The 15,061-nt window shown below is 59.3% G+C and overlaps 3 protein-coding genes across 4 annotated transcripts; 1 reads left to right on the top strand and 2 right to left on the bottom strand.

Annotated features, from left to right (window-relative positions):
- Nucleotides 1-1,864: 1,864 nt before the first annotated feature.
- MLST8 (MTOR associated protein, LST8 homolog) lies at nucleotides 1,865-6,042 on the top strand. 2 transcript variants are annotated; one of them, XM_010387874.2, is made up of 9 exons: nucleotides 1,865-2,128; nucleotides 2,689-2,842; nucleotides 2,986-3,037; nucleotides 3,124-3,286; nucleotides 3,661-3,736; nucleotides 3,819-3,971; nucleotides 4,839-4,963; nucleotides 5,080-5,243; nucleotides 5,389-6,042. In XM_010387874.2, exons 2-9 carry the CDS (start codon nucleotides 2,714-2,716, stop codon nucleotides 5,505-5,507), a joined length of 981 nt encoding a protein of 326 aa, XP_010386176.1. In that variant the 5' UTR covers nucleotides 1,865-2,128; nucleotides 2,689-2,713; the 3' UTR covers nucleotides 5,508-6,042. The 2 variants fall into 2 exon arrangements, with proteins under 2 accessions (XP_010386176.1, XP_010386175.1); XM_010387873.2 differs by having other exon boundaries at nucleotides 2,058-2,128; nucleotides 2,659-2,842.
- Nucleotides 5,924-7,643, bottom strand: BRICD5 (BRICHOS domain containing 5). Its single transcript, XM_030925078.1, is given in 6 exon segments — nucleotides 5,924-6,118; nucleotides 6,120-6,332; nucleotides 6,576-6,677; nucleotides 6,752-6,907; nucleotides 7,138-7,269; nucleotides 7,402-7,643. Coding segments are annotated over 6 exon segments (786 nt in total). The 5' UTR covers nucleotides 7,453-7,643; the 3' UTR covers nucleotides 5,924-5,986.
- Nucleotides 7,644-8,621: 978 nt separating this feature from the next.
- PGP (phosphoglycolate phosphatase) lies at nucleotides 8,622-11,381 on the bottom strand. Its single transcript, XM_030925077.1, has 2 exons — nucleotides 10,688-11,381; nucleotides 8,622-10,603 (listed from the first exon to the last, which is right to left on the bottom strand). Exons 1-2 carry the CDS (start codon nucleotides 11,331-11,333, stop codon nucleotides 10,278-10,280), a joined length of 972 nt encoding a protein of 323 aa, XP_030780937.1. The 5' UTR covers nucleotides 11,334-11,381; the 3' UTR covers nucleotides 8,622-10,277.
- Nucleotides 11,382-15,061: the final 3,680 nt, after the last annotated feature.

Raw genomic sequence — 15,061 nt, 5'->3', positions numbered from 1 at the left:
GTCTAATAGGGAGCTGAGGCCATTACAGCTGGAGACAGAGTGGAAGGGGCCCAGCACAGGGACAGCATTGGAAGCTCCAGAGCTAGTAGTTGCCAGCTCCTGGTATCTTGTGGGGTGCACAGAGTGAACTCTGGAGAGCCCCAGTCTTTGGAGGGAGGCAGGGAAAGAGACTAAATGCCAGGAAAGGAGCTAGGAGAAGGCAGCCTTTCAGGCATGGTGCTGTCAACCATGGCACAGATGCGTCAAGAAGTGGGAGGGGGCCGGGCACAGTGGCTCACGCCTGTAATCCCAGCACTTTGGGAGGGTGGGGGGATGCAGATCACGAGGTTAGGAGATCAAGACCATCCACCATCCTGGCCAACATGGTGAAACCCTATCTCTACTAAAAATACAAAAATTAACTGGGCATGGTGGCACACACCTGTAATCCCAGCTACCTGGGAGGCTGAGGCAGGACAATCGCTTGAACCTGGGAGGCGAAGACTGTGGAAAGTCGAGATGGCACCAATGCACTCCAGGCTGACAACAAAGCAAGACTCTGTCTCAAAAAAAAAAAGAAGTGGGAGGCTGGGCGCAGTGGCTCATGCCTGTAATCCCAGCACTCTGGGAGGCTGAAGTGGGCGGATCACTTGAGGTCAGAAGTTTGAGACCAGCCTTGCCAACATGGTGAAATCCCGTCTCTACTAAAAATACAAAAATCAGCCAGGTGTGGTGGCACACGCCTATCATCCCAGCTACTCAAGAGGCTGACGCAGGAGAATCACTTGAACCTGGGAGGTAGAGGTTTTGCAGTGAGTCAAGATTGCACCACTGCACCCCAGCCTGGGTGAGAAAGGGAGATTGCGACTCAAAAAAAAAAAAAAAAAAAAAAAAAAAAAAAGGGTGGGAGGAAGGAAAGAAAAGTATCCACTGGATTTAGCAAAGTGAGCTTGTCAGTGGCCTTGAGGCATTTCCACTGGAGAGCTAGAGAGCTGGGGTAAAAGGCAGATGACTGGGGTTGCAGAAGGAGTGGGAGGTGAGGACGTGGTCTAATGGTGAGCACCGCTCTTTAAAGAAGAGAGTTTGGCTAGCCGGGCGAGGTGGCGGGCGCCTGTAGTCCCAGCTACTCGGGAGGCTGAGGCGGGAGAATGGCGCAAACCCGGGAGGCGGAGCTTGCAGTGAGCTGAGATCGGGCCACTGCACTCCAGTCCGGGCGACAGAGCGAGACTCCGCCTCAAAAAAAAAAAAAAAAAAAAAAAAAAAAAAAAAAAAAAAAAAAAATAAAGAAGAGAGTTTGGGATTCTTTTATAGTGTTTAAAGGCTAAAGGGCAGGAAGGAGAGGAGGTGAAGGTATAGGAAGGAAGGCTCCTGGGAACTATGGCCTGGTCAAGGGACAAGAGGTACCCCCTCTGCGGCCAGAGGAAGGAGTGCAGTCACGTCTGTAAGAGCAGTGGAAAAAAACCATGCGAGAGCCAGTCTCAAGGGTGAGGGCACCGGCGTGGAGCGCAGAGCTGGAATGAGGGCCTGTGGTTTTCAGGGGGACCCTGGGCTCAGTGGGATGTTCCAAGGATGCCCAGCAAAATTTTTGGCAAAAATTTTTGGTAAAAATGTTCCAAGGATGCCCAGCAAAATTTTTGGCAAAAAATTTAGCAAAAATTTTGCTGGGTTACAGGATGCCCAGCAAAATTTTTTTAGCATAAGTATTTCCCATGCAACGTCCGGGATATACTTACACTAAAAAAAAAAAATTTGTTCGTTACTTGTCTGAACTCAGGTCCTATAATTTTCAGCAAATTCTAGCCCAGCGTGGCGCAGTAGTGGGTCAGGGAGGGCACGGGAATGGCGCGACCCGACAGCCTGGGAAACGGACAGCCGTGTCAGAAGGGCAGGTGCCAGTGGGAAGGACGCCGGAGAGAAAGCCGCAGCTTCCTTCCACCTCGCGCCGGGCCCGCGGCCGCGCAAGGAACCTCTCCGGGTTCCTCCCGGCAGGAACCCCCTGCCCCAGAACTTTGGTCTCGTCCCATCCACCCCCGCCCGCGCCATGGTCTCGCCCTAGGGAGTCATCGATAACTCTACGCTCGACCTCGATCGACTCGCTCCCGCTCCCCTCGCCGTCCTGGACACGGTGGAGTGCGGAGTCGCTCGTAAGGTACGGAGGCCGCGAGCCAGGGGCCGGGAACCGGCTGCTGGGTGGCTGGGAGAGTACGGTCAGGGGAAGCCGGCCAGCAGGACGGAGAAAGGGCGTTCGGCGGACGACAGGGGAGCTCGGGGGTCCAGCCAGACTGCGCCCCTTCCCATCACGGCCCGCCGCAGGCCTGCTACGCATGCGCAGCCGCAGGGTTCGGCTTTCCCCGGCCCATCCGCCGCTTTGCGCACGCGCAGCCCGCCCCTGCGGCAGAGTGGCGCCCGCGCGTGACTGCCCCCTGCCGGCTGCGGGGGGGACGGCGCCCCCGCCGGGTGCGTGGTTCGGGGATGGAGCACGCGCCCTGGAGCCCCGGAGCCGCCCGGAGCCGCCCGGAGCCGGGTGTCACGCGTGTGACGCGTGTCCCTGAACCTACCTCCGCTTGTTGTCCCAACTCTAAATTGGGAATGATAAGCGCCATTCGGCAGCGCCCCGTGGGTCTGTAATGTATTTAGCACAGAGTGTGTCCTCTAAGTACTTTACATCCTTCTCTGCAGATGTCCTGACCTTTGACCCCTGCCGTTCAGCTCTAGGGCCCGTGCAGGCCACACCATGAACACGTCCCCAGGCACGGTGGGCAGTGACCCGGTCATCCTGGCAACTGCAGGCTACGACCACACCGTGCGCTTCTGGCAGGCCCACAGCGGCATCTGCACCCGGACTGTGCAGCACCAGGACTCCGTATCCTCCACCTGGGGCGGGCAGGGCGGCGCTGGAGGGATGCCTCATGTGGGGACCACAGCCTGGGTGAAGGCCAGATGGTGGAGGCCTGGGGGCCCCTGTCCTCAGGGCTGCCTTCCCATCATCCTCCTTAACAGTCCCAGCAGGTGAATGCCTTGGAGATCACACCAGACCGCAGTATGATTGCTGCTGCAGGTATCTGTGACCCTTGATCTCTAACCCCTGACCTCTGGTGGGTCAACCTGAGCACAACCAAGCTTCATTTCAGCCTGTGTCCCTAGGTTACCAGCACATCCGCATGTATGATCTCAACTCCAATAACCCCAACCCCATCATCAGCTATGACGGCGTCAACAAGAACATCGCATCTGTGGGCTTCCATGAAGACGGCCGCTGGATGTACACAGGCGGCGAGGACTGCACAGCCAGGATCTGGGACCTCAGGTGCGGTGGGGAGGGGCCTGCTGCCTGGGGCTGGGGTGGGCTGCTCTGGGAGACCATTTTAGGTTGGGTTCTCTCCAAGCAGAGGCTGAAATAGGGAGCTTCCTGCGGGCGACTCAGTGAGAGAAGGGAGGACAGGAGGAGAGTGAATTGCATCAAAGCGCGAGTCCTTCCTTGAGCCCGGAGCCAGCGCGTTATTCCCCTTCCACCAGCCACTGGCTTAGGCTCCCTGCTGGAGTGGAGGGCCCTGCGTCCCGAGTATTTCCCAAGAGGCAGGTCCTTCAGCAGAGGGAGGGGAGGAGTGGCCAGGCCAAGGCCATCTGGGTAGCGCACCAACAAGCCCAGATGGACAGCATGTGCCCTGGCCCGGTCCACAGGTCCCGGAACCTGCAGTGCCAGCGGATCTTCCAGGTGAACGCACCCATTAACTGCGTGTGCCTGCACCCCAACCAGGTGAGGGGTGCTCATGGGGCCAGGCACCCTGGGACTTTGGAGGGCTGGGCTTGGGTCCTGCCTCACCACCCCTGCACCCCAGGCAGAGCTCATCGTGGGTGACCAGAGCGGAGCTATCCACATCTGGGACTTGAAAACAGACCACAACGAGCAGCTGATCCCCGAGCCCGAGGTCTCCATCACGTCTGCCCACATTGACCCCGACGCCAGCTACATGGCAGCTGTCAATAGCGCTGTGAGTCCTGGAGGCAGGTGCTGGGTGGGGCCAGCTTGGCACTCAGCCCTCAGCCTCTGCAGGTGGGCTTATTCCTGGATGTCCCTTAGTGGCCCTCTCCTGCTTCCCCTATTTTGGGCACTAATACCCACACTGCCAGCCAGCAAAGCCAGAAGCCTGAATGTCGCTCCCAATGCCTTGGCCCTGTCTGCCAGCCGGTCACTTCGCTTTCTGGAGTCTCTCCCAAATCGGTCCACTTCCCTGTTTTCTCTCTGTTGCCTCCTGGTCCCAGTCACCCTCATTTCCCATGACAGCTGACACAGTCTCTGAGGCTTCCTTTCCTCCTCCCTGAGCTCCCCTGGCCCCTGACCCGGATGCTTCTAGTGTATGCTTCTAGTGGTGCCTGGTCATTCCCAGCCAGGTGGCATCATTCCCCTGGGGAGACCCAGGGCTACTGGCCTTGCCCATAGGCTGCCATGGTGTGGCCCCTGTTCTTCTCTCCAACCTCATTTTTTTCCGTTAACTCCATTTAATCCCAGCGCATCACTTGTTCCTCTTGCCCCCGGATTTCCCTTCTCTTGGCCTTTGTCATGTTGTCCCTCTAGCTGGTGCCCTCTCCCGTGTACTTCCATTGGCCATCGGCATCCTCCAGGAAAGGGAATTTGAGTCTTTGGCCAGGCGTGGCCTCCTGTTCTTGGCTTGCCATGTGTGGCCCTTTGTTGGGGCAAGGCTTCCCAGGTGCCTCCTGCAGGCAGACCAGAGGGGCCTGTCCGCCCCTGACCCGGTCCCCATGCACAGTTGAACCCCAGTGTTGGCCCCCAGGGCATCCTTCCCTGTGTCTCAGACCTGAGGCCTTGGGTCCCCCGTGACGGTCCTCCTGACCTCTAGGGAAACTGCTATGTCTGGAATCTGACGGGGGGCATTGGTGACGAGGTAACCCAGCTCATCCCCAAGACCAAGATCCCCGCCCACACGCGCTACGCCCTGCAGTGCCGCTTCAGCCCCGACTCCACGTGCGTGCAGGGCCTGCTGGCCCGGGAGGGGACCTGCCTGGGCTGGGGGCTGGAGACAGGAGGGGCTGCTGGGTGGAGTGGCTGCTGCTGGACACGCCCCCACGCCCATCCCCCAGGCTCCTCGCCACCTGCTCGGCTGATCAGACATGCAAGATCTGGAGGACGTCCAACTTCTCCCTGATGACGGAGCTGAGCATCAAGAGCGGCAACCCCGGGGAGTCCTCCCGTGGTTGGATGTGGGGCTGCGCTTTCTCGGGGGACTCCCAGTACATCGTCACTGGTGAGCCCCGCTCCGGCCTCCCCATCCCTGGCCTCCCAGCACTGGCCTCCAGAGCCAGCCCACTTTGGCTGCGGCTCCCCCTCTGCTAGGACCACCTGCCTGGCCTGCAACTCTGCTCTGAGCCCTGCCCAATCTCCCCCTCCAGCTTCCTCAGACAACCTGGCCCGACTCTGGTGTGTGGAGACTGGAGAGATTAAGAGAGAGTATGGCGGCCACCAGAAGGCTGTCGTCTGCCTGGCGTTCAACGACAGTGTGCTGGGCTAGCCTGTGACCCCTCGGGACTGCCTGGTGCAGGTGGTGGCAGCTGGAGGGTCCCATGCAGCACTCAGGTCAGAACAGGCCCTACTGCCAGGCTACGCCAGCTGGACCTGATGGCCCCCTGTGGCACCTTGACCTGCTGGGCCAGGCTGCCCTGGGACTCTCAGCCCCCAGTGCTCATCCAGATGTGATAGAGCGCGACCCAAGCCAGGCTGCACACTCCTGGACTGGGCTAGCCTGTACTGCCTGGGGAAGTCAGCCAAGGGCCCAAAGCTGCTGAGGGGTCTGAGGCTGGTGCCCACCCCCAAGCTAGTGTGTTTCCTGTCCCCTCCCTGCCGCGTTTCAGGGCCTCAGTCCACAGAGAACACCACCATGGCCGGGTGGAAGGGTTTATTAGTCCCTCCCGGCAGCTGTCCTCCCTGGTGCGGGTGACCTGGCCAGCCCGCTGGATTGGGGACAGGGACCGGGCTGGGCCAGGTCGGGGCTCAGTCTGGGAGGTAATAAAAGCAGACTGACACACAGATGTTGCTTGGGAAGCAGATGTCGATGCACAGATAAATCAGCCGCTGTCTCCGGGGCCCTGTGGCGAGGGCGCCGTGAATCCCCAAGGGCTCCGCCGCCCAGCTCATCAAACCATCCTGAGGGCCTGGCCTCCCCCTACAGCAGCCCTGACTCACCCTCTGCTCGTCGGGCCCAGTAGATGGGGGTCCTTGTGCATAGGCGCTGCACCAAATCCCCCACCTGGGCGGGGTCCACCTCGTGGCTCCCCTGCACTGCCAGCAGCTCCTGGGTGTTTTGGGTGTCCTGGGCAGGGCCCCGAGCCTCTTGGACCTGTTGAGAAGGCTCTGGTGGGCTGTGGGACAGGGCTGCTCCCTACTCCTGGCTGGGTGGGGCCGGGTACCCCCCAACCCCCAGTGATGTCCCCACCCTCTGCTCTTGTCAGCAGCCTGGGCTCAGGGTGGAGACAGCTTCCTGTTCCCTGAAACCAGAGCTCCAGCCTATCCTATGCCCGGCTGCACACAGGACTCTTTGTCTAGCTCCTGGTGGGGGGCTGTGCCCAGCAGGACGGCTCACCTTGGAGGTATCCATCAGCAGCCGCAGGGTCTCCCGATCACTGTCCTCCATCAGGCGGAGGAAGCAGACCTGGTGCTCCTCAGGGCGGTAACAGATGCAGCCCTGGGGAGGCAGGGAGGTGAGGCAGGGCCACCCCGACCAACACCTGCGAGGGTGACCCCTCCCTGACCACTCACGCTCTGCCCGTCGAATAGCACCACCCAGCTGTGGTTGCTCTGAGGTGGGGTCACCGTGATGGTCGCCGCGTTCCGGGCCACGTCCACCAGGATGGTTTGGTTGGGCCGGGGCATGTGGGGGCTTGGGAGGGTCATTCGCAGCGTCTGCAGCCTTGGCTGGCAGTGGGAGTTGGAGTTGAGCTGGGCAGCTGGACAACCCCAGCACAGCCCCCAGCTCTGGGCTGCAGGACTCCTGACATCCCTGAGTGGGCCCTTCCACCTCTTGGCCGTCTGCTCCTAGGCGGTCACTGCCTGCTCTGCACCCTGGCGCTGCTGGAGGCTGGGATGTGCCAGCTTCGCGTCCCCCTTTTCACTGTCCACATCCCTGGTGCTGAGGAGGGGCTCACCTTGGGAGGGCCCTGAGCGAAGCCAAGAAGCCCTCCAGCCACAGCCCCCGCAGTGGCCAGCGCCAGGAGCAGCAGCAGCAGCAGGGATAGGCCCATGGCTCTCCAGCCCCCACAGGTGGGCTTGGTCTTCACCTGGGGGCGCATTAGGGTCAGAAGGGTCATGGGGTTTAGAGATCAGGGAGCAAGTGGGCTGGGGAAGGGAGGGGCTGGGTGGCCCGGGGCACCCCCTGGGTCCTTGCTGCAGGAGTGATGGGAGGCACTCACCCCTGTAGGCCCAGGTTTGGGGCGCTCAGCGCGGCAGTTTGCTGGCTTCATCCTGCAGCCCCTGCTCACAATGTGCCGATTGTCTGCGCCCCTTGTCTGCAGCCTTGGCTGGGGAAACTCAGAACGCCTTCCCTCCTGACCCTGCGCCTCTCCCTCATCTCCGGATCTGATATCCAGGTCAGAGCCAGGACAGTCCCCTCCTCCCACCTGGGGGATGCCTGTCACCAGGCCCGGCTCCAGACACCTGGCCTGTGCAGACTGGAGATCAGGGTCTGGGAGACAGGGCTGGGCCGAGTGGAAATCCAGTCCAGCTGACCGACTGGAGGACAGTCCAGGCCCGGCCAGGGTGACTCACTAAGTGTGGTTGGGGTGGATTTCGTTTTCCTAAAGTGGCCTGAGTCTCTCAGGTTACCCTTGACTCCCAGAGCTGGGCACACCCAGAGCAGGGCGTGACACACCACAAGCTGTCAATAAATGCCTGCTCAGTGAATGACAGGTGTGGGACTATGCACCCCCAGCCACTTCCCAGCCCCTGCACACCCAAGTCCAGGGGGTTCCTGAAGGCTGGACCACAGACAGGCAGCCTGCTGTGTCTGTGCCCCCGGAATAGTCAGGCCACCTCAGGGTCCCGCCCAGCACTTTTTTTTTTTTTTTTTTTGAGATGGGAGTCTTGCTGTGTCCCCCAGGCTGGAGTGGAGTGGCGTGATCTCGGCTCACTGCAACCTCTGCCTCCCGGGTTCACACAATTCTCATGTCTCAGCCTCCTGAGTAGCTGGGATTACAGATATATGCCACCATTTCCCGCTAATTTTTGTATTTTTAGTAGAGATGGGTTTTCACCATTTTGACCAGGCTGGTCTTGAACTCCTGACCACAAGTGATCCGCCTGCCTCAGCCTCCCAAAGTGTTGGGATTACAGGTGTGAGCCACCGCGCCCAGCCCAGCATTACTTCTGAGCTCTGCTCCCTGCCCTGGGCTCTCTGACATGGCATCCCACCAGCTTCACTCTGAGGCCTTTTCCTTCCCTGGTTTCCCTTTGTGCCTGGCTTTCCCTCATTCTCCAGAACATCTTCCTCTGACCCAGGCCAGGAGTGGGCAGTTGCCATTCCAGCTCCAGAGTTGGAACCCCAGCTACCCATCTACTTTGAATCCTCCCACCCGCGGCGAGACGGCATCGCCTGGGCCAATGCAAGGCGAAAGCAAGGACACCTGAGCCAGTGTGGGTTTGAGAGTTTAATCTGTGCTCTGGCGCAGACAGTGCTGCAGCCCCTCATGGGCTAGAGACAGGGTGCAGAGGGACTCCTAGCCCCCACCTGGCAAGAGAGGCATCGCCGAGGCTGCACCTGCCATGCACTCCTGGATATGCCATGCGCTCCTGGTGTGACTGCATCCTGCCAGGCCAGACCTGGCTTGAGCCAACCTAGCCAAGCCAGCGTCAGTGGCACCAGCCTCATGGGCACAGCCGCCCTCATGCTGCTCCGCAGCACCCTCTAAACCTGACATCCCAGGCCTGGGAGGTGCTGAAGGCTCAGGATGCCCCTTATTGCTCTGAAGTCTTTGTGACCAAGTGGAGTGTTGTGACTATGGGGGGAAGAGAGAAGCTGCCGGGCAAGGCGCTGGTAGGGAGCCAGCCAGAAGGTGAGTGTCCTGGGATGGCCTTGCTGAGTCTGCTGTCAGGCCTGTGAAAGGTCAGCAGAGCCAAGAAGCAGGCAGGAGAGACCAGAGCCCCGCCCAGAACCTTGGCGAGCTGGTGGCCCTGCCAAGTCCTCCTCCTGGCCACTGAAGAGGGAATCCAGGGCAAGGCAGGTGACCTCCTGGGCCACCAGCCTCTAACCCCGACCCCAACCTAGGGAATGGGAGGACTGGAAGAGACTGGATGCTTTGTAAAGGACTTGCTGTTCTCGGGGACACAACTCTCCTCCCCTCCCCTCCCAGAGCCCTGGATGACTGACAGGCATTCCTTGGCCAACACATGCGTCAGCCGAGCTGCCGGCTGCAGGGTACAGAGGCTCCTTCAGTGGGATTTTCCCTACAACACAGAGCACAGCTATTAACACACTTAAGATTAAAATCCATTGCCTGACACAGTTGTTCAAAGTTAAAAACTGTTTGGTAGCAGCACTGCTCTGAGCTCCCTGCACTGCAGCCCTGAGTTCAGCGAAGGCGTCCACGCCATCGCGGCTGCTCAGTCCAAATCACACTTGAGACAGCAAGAGGTTAGGCTGGGCCGCATTTACAGAACTGGGCAGCAGCCCTGGGTATCTGAAATGGAACAGACTCTCAGTTGTGACATCAGAGTGGTTTTCAAGGAAGTAGGGGAGGCGGGAGGGTGGTGAGGGCAGCGCTTTGCACCCAGTGCCAGGGAGACGCCACCTGGGAGCAGCTTCCTCCTCCGCCCTCTCCCTGCCGGGAGGCAGAGACACAGAAGGCTCCGCCGGACTTCCAGTCACGCTGATGGGACCCTGGTCCATGCAAGCCTCTCCCAATAGTCAGAATAATCAGTCCCTCCGCCCCCTGAGGGGCTGGATCCCTGAATGAGTTTTTCCATAAAATACAGGACACACACCTCTAGACCCGCCTCAGTCCAATCGGCAGGTCCCAGTTACCTGAATCCCGGACAGGTGCTGAGCCTGGCCCCCGCCAACCCCACAATGCCTTCCAAGCCTAAAAGTGCATCTTCGATTACAAGCATCTGTAAACAAAATCGTCCCCCAAACGTGTACTTACAAGGTTAACAATGAATGCCTTTGCTTAACTCCAATTACACTCCTTGAAGCCACTTAGCCGAGCAGATGCCTAAGCCCCACCTATTAATTTGGGTAACTGGTTTTCAATTTTTTTTTTCTTTTATTCTGGAGATTAAAGACACCCAATCTTTAACCTTGAAGGGCAGGCAAAAGGTCGGCTATGCTGTCAACATAGAAGTCAGGGACCATTTTCTTCTTAGACACGCAGTCACTTTCCTGATTATTCTTCACATCTCCTAGAGTGGAGACTCCGGTGAGGGTCAGGATGGTCTTCAGGCCACAGGTGACGCCTAGGAGGATGTCTGTGTCCAGGCGGTCTCCCACCATGACGGTGCGCTCGGGGTTGATGCCGTATTCCTGGGACACGCAGTCGAAGATGAAGCGGCTGGGCTTCCCGATGATGTCGGCCTGGCGCTGGGCGGCCATCTCCACGGCTCGGACCAGACAGCCGGTACCTGCGGGGCACAGGGGACCGGGTCAAAGGGCGGGAAGGGGGCCCGCCGCCCACCCCCCAGCCTCCCGCCCCAGGGCGCACGGACCGGCGATGAAGCGGCCGTTCTCCAGCGGAAGCCGGTTGTCCATGTTAGTGCCCACGAGCAGGCAGCCGGGCTGCTGCAGGTAGCGCAGGGCCTTGGTGAGCTTCATGTAACTGAAGTGCGGGTCAAAGCCCACCACCACTGCGCGCACGTCGGGCTCCAGCGGCGCGTGCAGCCAGTCACCGGGACCCTCGCCCTGCAGTGGCTCGGGCCCCACGCCCACGCTGGTGACGCCCACCGCCTCCAGCTCGGCGGCCAGGGCCGGGCTGCCAAGCACATAGGCCTTGGGCGCGGGCGCGCCGGCCAGGCGCTGGCGCAGGTAGAGCGCGGTGCAGTAGGCCGTGCCGAAAACCTCCAGGCCGGCGCCGGGCCCCGCTGGGCCGCCGAAGCCCAGGCGCCGCAGCTTCTCGGCGTAGGCAGCGCGGGTCTTGCTGCTGTTGTTGGTGATGAAGCCCAGGCGCTTGCCGCGGGCCCGCAGCGCCCGCAGGGCCTCGGGCGCGCCAGGCACGGCCGTCTCCCCGCGCCACAGTACGCCGTCGCAGTCAAACAGCAACGTGTCCACGTCGGCCAGCAGCGCCTGTGCCCGCTCGGCGCTCAGCCGCACGCAGCGGGCGTCGTCGCCACCGGCCTCCGCCGCCGCCGCCGCCATCGCCGCCCGCCGGCCGCTGCCGCCCGCCGGCTGCTCCTCGCAGCCGCCCGCCGCGGCGCCCTCCCCGCCCCCGGGGCGTTCATTGGCTCAGCGCCTCGCGCCCTCCACCCATTGGTCTGCACCTTCGCCAATCCGTCTCCGCCTCCCGCGGGCTGCAGGAGGTCAGCGCCAATCGGCGAGGGCCGGTGCGGGGAGGCGGGCGATCATTGGCTACCGGGCTCGGGGCGCCCCGGTGATTGGCTGGCAGGGCGCCAACCGGCATTCGGAGTGAAGCACTCGCTGCGGAAATGCTGCAGAGGGGAGAGTAGCGCAGGCGCAAGACCGGTACTCCCCGACGGCCGCGGGGCCGCTCACCCATTGGAAGCGAGTGGTCAGCCTGGGTGACGAGGCCCTTCACGGAGTGACCCGGGCCAGGCCGGCTGCCCATTGGCCGGTCTCTCCCGCGGGCACGGGCGGGGCTCCCGCAGGAGCGTCGCGGGAGAGGGCTGGGGCCGCAGGGGCCGAGGCACCTCCGCCGACCGCGCCCGTGCCTCTGCCATGGACGCGCTCGGGACACCGGGCCACCACGTGGGTCGCTTACCGGCCAGTCCCGCGAGCCAGCCCGGGGCTCCTTCGCCGGCAGGCCTGCGTACTCGCCTCAGTCCTTTGCGAAAACGCCTTCCCTGTGCCTTGGAGGTCACACGAACCAGACATTACCAGGCCGTGGGGTTAGGGTCTAAGGACACTGCCTAGAACCTGGAACTCAGTGATTGCTCGCCGTCATCGTCAATTATTAGGTATTTAATTGAAGCAAAACATTACACGGCCGGGCGCGGTGGCTCACGCCTGTAATCCCAGCACTTTGGGAGGCCGAGGCGGGCGGATCACAAGGTTTGGAAATCGAGACCACGATGAAACCCCGTCTCTACTAAAAATACAAAAAACTAGCCGGGCGCGGTGGCGGGCGCCTGTAGTCCCAGCTACTCGGGAGGCTGAGGCAGGACAATGGCGTGAACCCGGGAGGCGGAGCTTGCAGTGAGCCGAGATCGCGCCACTGCACTCCAGCCTGGGTGACAGAGAGAGACTCCGTCTCAAAAACAAAAACAAAAAACCATTACATTAAAGGGTATGAAAACTGTGCAACTCGATGGAAGTTTTACATATTGATTGATTGATTGATTGATTGATTGATTGAGACGGAGTCTCGCTCTGTCGCCCAGGCTGGAGTGCAGTGGCGCGATGTCGGCTCACTGCCAGCTCCGCCTCCCGGGTTCACACCATTCTCCTGCCTCAGCCTCCCGAGTAGCTAGGACTACAGGCGCATGCCGCCACGCCTGGCTAGTTTTTTGTGTTTTTAGTAGAGACGGGGTTTCACCATGTTAGCCAGGATGGTCTTGATCTCCTGACCTCGTGAACCGCCCGCCTCAGCCTCCCAAAGTGCTGGGATTACAGGCGTGAGCCACCGCGCCACCGCGCCCGGCCGGAAGTTTTACATTTTTACATGTATATATAAATTTTGCGACAGGGTCTTGCTCTGTCTCCCAGGCCAGAGTGGAGTGGCCGGATCACAGCTCACTGTAGCCTTGACCTCCCAGGCTCATGTGATGCTCCTACCTAAGCATCCAAAGTAGCTGGGACCAGAGGTGTGTGCCACTACACCTATTTTTTTTTTTTTTGAGACGGATTTTTGCTCTTGTTTCCCAAACTGGAGTGCAATGGCATGATCTCGGCTCACTGCAACCTCTGCCTCCTGGGTTCAAGCAATTCCCCTGTCTCAGTCTCCCGAGCACCTGGGATTACAGGCACGCACCACCATGCCAGGCTAATTTTTTGTATTTTTAGTAGAAATGGAGTTTCACCATGTTGACCAGGCTGGTCTCAAACTCCTGACCTCAGGTGAACCACCCGCCTCGGCCTCCCAGAGTCCTGGGATTACTGGTGTGAGCCACCACGTCCAACCTAATTTTTTTTTTTTTTTAATTTAAATTTTTTGTAGAGACGGAGTCTCACTATGTTGGCCAGGCTGGTCTCCAACTCCTGGCCTCCAGTGATCCTCCTGTCTTGGCCTCCCAAAGGGCTGGGATTACAGGCGTGAACCACCGCACCCAGCACATTTTTTATATATGTATATGCTTGTGTAAACATAACCCAGACCAAAGTATAAAGTATTTCCAACACCCCAGGAAGTTCCCTCTTGTTCCTATCCAGTCAATAGCAGATAGCACATTGCCGACTACTTTTCTGACTCCTATCACCATAGAGTCACGACCAAGCCTCTGGACTGCTTTATACCTGGGATTATACGGTATGTGCTTCTGGCTCTTGCTTCTATGGTTTAACATAATGTTTGTGAAATTCATCCTTCTGGCTGGGTGCTGTGGCTCACGCCTATAATCCCAGCCCTTTCAGAGGCCAAGGCGGGCAGATCACCTGAGGTCAGGAATTGGAGACCAGCCTGGCCAATATGGTGAAACCCCGTCTCTACCAAAAGAACAAAAATTAGCCAAATATGGTGGCACATGCCTGTAATCTTAGCTACTTGAGAGGCTGAGGCAGGAGAATCGCTTGCACCTGGGAGGTGGAGGTTGCAGTGAGCCGAGATTGCACCACTGCACTCCAACCCGGGCAACAGAGCAAGACTCCATATCAAAAAAAAAAAAAAAAAAAAAAAAAAAAAAAGCCGGGTGCGGTGGCTCCAGCCTGTAATCCCAGCACTTTGGGAGGCCGAGACGGGCGGATCACGAGGTCAGGAGATCGAGACCATCCTGGCTAACATGGTGAAACCCCGTCTCTACTAAAAAATACAAAAAACTAGCCGGGCGAGGTGGCAGGCGCCTGTAGTCTCAGCTTACTCGGGAGGCTGAGGCAGGAGAATGGCGTAAACCCGGGAGGCGGAGCTTGCAGTGAGCTGAGATCCGGCCACTACACTCCAGCCTGGGCGACAGAGCGAGACTCCGTCTCAAAAAAAAAAAAAAAAAAAAAAGGCTGGGCGCGGTGGCTCACACCTATAACCCCAGCACTTTGGGAACCCGAGGGGAGTGGATCATGAGGTCAGGAGATCGAGACCATCCTGGCTAACACGGTGAAACCCGTCTCTACTAAAAATATGAAAAAATTAGCTGGGTGTGGTGGTGGGGGCCTACAGTCCCAGCTACTTGGGAGGCTGAGGCAGCAGAATGGTGTGAACCCGGGAGGCAGAGCTTGCAGTAAGCCAAGATTGTGCCATTGCACTCCAGCCTGGGCAACAGCGCAAGACTCCGTCTCAAAAAAAAAAAAAAAGAAAAAGAAAAAAAAAAAGATGACCTTGACCTTGAGCAGAACTGGATTTGACAAAAATCACACTCTGCGTTTACCACAGGGCAAGAGGTAGCTGATTTCAGACAACGGCTGGAATGGGGGCTGTTGATGATGCCCAGCCACAGGCCGTCTTGTCCCACACTCGCCCAGCTGACTTGGCTTACTGGGCACTCTGTGAGCATCTAGGCTGCGGCACCACTGCTCCTTACCTTCATTACCTCCTCAGAGTCACAGGACAGGCCTGAGAGGCAGGGATTATTCATATCTCCATTTATAGATGGCCAAACTGAGCCACGGAGAGTCGCAGGCTGGATAAGGTTGAGTTGGGATTAAACTCAGTCGACCCCAAAGCTGAGCTCTGCCCCATCTGGTTGGCTTAACATCCTCAGAATGTGCCTGTAAGTCTGCAAGGTGGGAGGGGAGGCATGGTCACTTGTGGGGAAGGTCCTGGC

This window comes from Rhinopithecus roxellana, chromosome 20 (genome assembly GCF_007565055.1).
Source record: "Rhinopithecus roxellana isolate Shanxi Qingling chromosome 20, ASM756505v1, whole genome shotgun sequence".
NCBI classification, from domain to species: domain Eukaryota; kingdom Metazoa; phylum Chordata; class Mammalia; order Primates; family Cercopithecidae; genus Rhinopithecus; species Rhinopithecus roxellana.
This window is presented reverse-complemented; position numbering and strand designations above follow the sequence as displayed.

What these genes read in the sequence shown, in the direction of transcription:
- MLST8 (XM_010387874.2), top strand. Translation starts at nt 2,714, where the DNA reads ATGAACACGTCCCCAGGCACGGTGGGCAGTGACCCGGTCATCCTGGCA. An exon ending in TGTGCCTGCACCCCAACCAG is followed by an intron (nt 3,737 to 3,818) that starts GTGAGGGGTGCT and finishes CCTGCACCCCAG; the next exon opens with GCAGAGCTCATCGTGGGTGA. An exon ending in CGCTTCAGCCCCGACTCCAC is followed by an intron (nt 4,964 to 5,079) that starts GTGCGTGCAGGG and finishes CCCATCCCCCAG; the next exon opens with GCTCCTCGCCACCTGCTCGG.
- PGP (XM_030925077.1), bottom strand. Translation starts at nt 11,333, where the DNA reads ATGGCGGCGGCGGCGGCGGAGGCCGGTGGCGACGACGCCCGCTGCGTG. An exon ending in GAACGGCCGCTTCATCGCCG is followed by an intron (nt 10,604 to 10,687) that starts GTCCGTGCGCCC and finishes TGTGCCCCGCAG; the next exon opens with GTACCGGCTGTCTGGTCCGA.